This window comes from Sinocyclocheilus anshuiensis, unplaced genomic scaffold (assembly GCF_001515605.1).
Source record: "Sinocyclocheilus anshuiensis isolate Anshui unplaced genomic scaffold, SAMN03320099.WGS_v1.1 scaffold1182, whole genome shotgun sequence".
Taxonomy (NCBI): Eukaryota; Metazoa; Chordata; class Actinopteri; order Cypriniformes; family Cyprinidae; genus Sinocyclocheilus; species Sinocyclocheilus anshuiensis.
The window spans coordinates 116067-118023 of NW_015558653.1; the positions used below are offsets into that span (position 1 = coordinate 116067).

Sequence of the window (1957 nt, forward strand, 5' to 3'; positions counted from 1 at the left end):
GGGGGTGTGTGTGTGTGTCTGTGAGTGTGCGTGTCTGTGAGGGTGTGTGTGCGTGTCTGTGAGTCTGTGTGTGAGTGTGAGTGTGAGTGTGAGTGTGAGTGTGTGTCTGTGAGTGTGAGTGTGAGTGTGAGTGTTTGTGTGCGTGTGCGTGTGCGAGTGCGTGTGCGTGTGCGTGTGTTTGACGTGCCTCTGTTCTCGTTTCTCCTCAGGCAAGAGCGAGACGCCAATTTTGCCCAGAAGAAGGCAGAGAGGGCGACTGTCAGGTCTCACTTCAGGGACAAATACAGGTTGCCAAAGGTAACAATTAATCACACTCCCTGTCGCCCGTCATCTGTCCACACGATTCAAACATATAAAGTGCACTACAGCACAGAGAACAAACGCCGTGCTCACAAACACACTGGGCTCAATCGCACAGGAACGGTCACATTTCACCCCCCAAAAAAGAAAGTATATTGTGCATAAAGATACTGAAGCCTTTTTATTTTTATTGCATTGTGATATTATTTTTTATCACAATTAATAAACCATTTTTCAATATTTAGTAGTGTTTTGCAATAAGAAAAATGTAATCTCATTACTGAAATATTATTTGAATGATAAATCATCATACATAATGGTAATACTTGATGTACTTAATTTAATTTAAATAATCATTATTTTTATCGTAATTAATAACCCATTCCCCAAAACTCAGTAGTGTACTGTAATGAGAAAAAAAATCTACTTTTCATTACTGTAATGCAACAAAAAAATAAAAAAGAGAATGATATATTATTTTAATGATTAAAATGATTATCCATCATGGTAATATTTGATGTATTAAATTTATGCTGATTTCAATTTAAATAATCATTATTTTTCTCAGGATTAATAACCCATTTCCCAAAATTATGTATTGTACTGTGATGAGAAAAAAATTAAATTATCATTACCATCATTATCATCGCACTAATTACATTATCATCAATATATAAAATACATATCAATGCAAAAATATTAATAAAATATTATTTAAATTTTAAAACGTCTATACATTATTGTAGTACTTGATGTACTGTATTGAATTTGTTGATTTTGATCTAAAATATTTTTTAGATCATAATTAATAACCCGTTGTCCAATACTCAGTAGTGTACTGTGATGAGAACAATTTTTAATTATCATTACTGTAATGCAAAAAATTAATGAAATATTATTTACATTTTGAAATGTTTATACACTATTGTAGTATTTGAAGTACTGTATTTAATTTGTTGATTTTGATCTAAAATATTTTTTAAATCATAATTAATAACCCATTTTCCAGTACTCAGTAGGAAACTGTCATCATAATAATGCAAATAATGCAAGAGCGGACCGCATATTTTTTCTGTGATTTCTCACGTGACTTTTATGTGTTTTATTCCAAAAAAATGCATATAAAAAATCATTGCTAAATTAATAAATTTAAATGTAAAAATGCTTTCGTCTCTTTCTTCATGTAATCTATTACTCTTTTGATTTCAGGGTGAAGTTTGACACATACAGTATGTCATTGATTATTCCCCGTTTCCTTGCTTTTCTGTATCTCAGAATGAGCTGGATGAGACTCAGATCCAGGCGGCAGCAGACGACGTCGAGCTCCCCACCGAACTGGCCAAGATGATCGCCGAAGACAACCAGGAGGAGGAACAGAAGCAGTCTGTTCTGGGTCACCTGACCAACATCCAGAACGTGGACATGGGCCACCTGAAGGGCAAAGCTCAGGCCACGCTGGAGGATCTGAAGAACTCGGCGGAGAAGTGCTGTGTCATGTGATCTCGATGCATCCTCACACCTGGAAGCGTTTCTTCTCTCCTCACCCCTTTATCTCCGCCATCTCACACACACACACACACAAACTCACTCTCACACACACAAACAAACACACTCTCTCTCTCTCTCTCTCTCACACACACACACACACACACACACA

The 1957-nt window shown here is 36.0% G+C and overlaps 1 protein-coding gene across 1 annotated transcript in view; it reads left to right on the forward strand.

Annotated features, from left to right (window-relative positions):
* LOC107681022 (complexin-3-like) overlaps nt 1-1908 on the forward strand; it is a 5576-nt gene extending 3668 nt beyond the window's left edge. Inside the window, exons 2-3 of the mRNA XM_016477137.1 lie at nt 210-297; nt 1576-1908. Of these exons, the coding sequence (XP_016332623.1) occupies nt 210-297; nt 1576-1800 (313 nt within the window). The 3' untranslated portion in view covers nt 1801-1908. The remainder of the gene's footprint in view (nt 1-209; nt 298-1575) is intronic.
* Nucleotides 1909-1957: the final 49 nt, after the last annotated feature.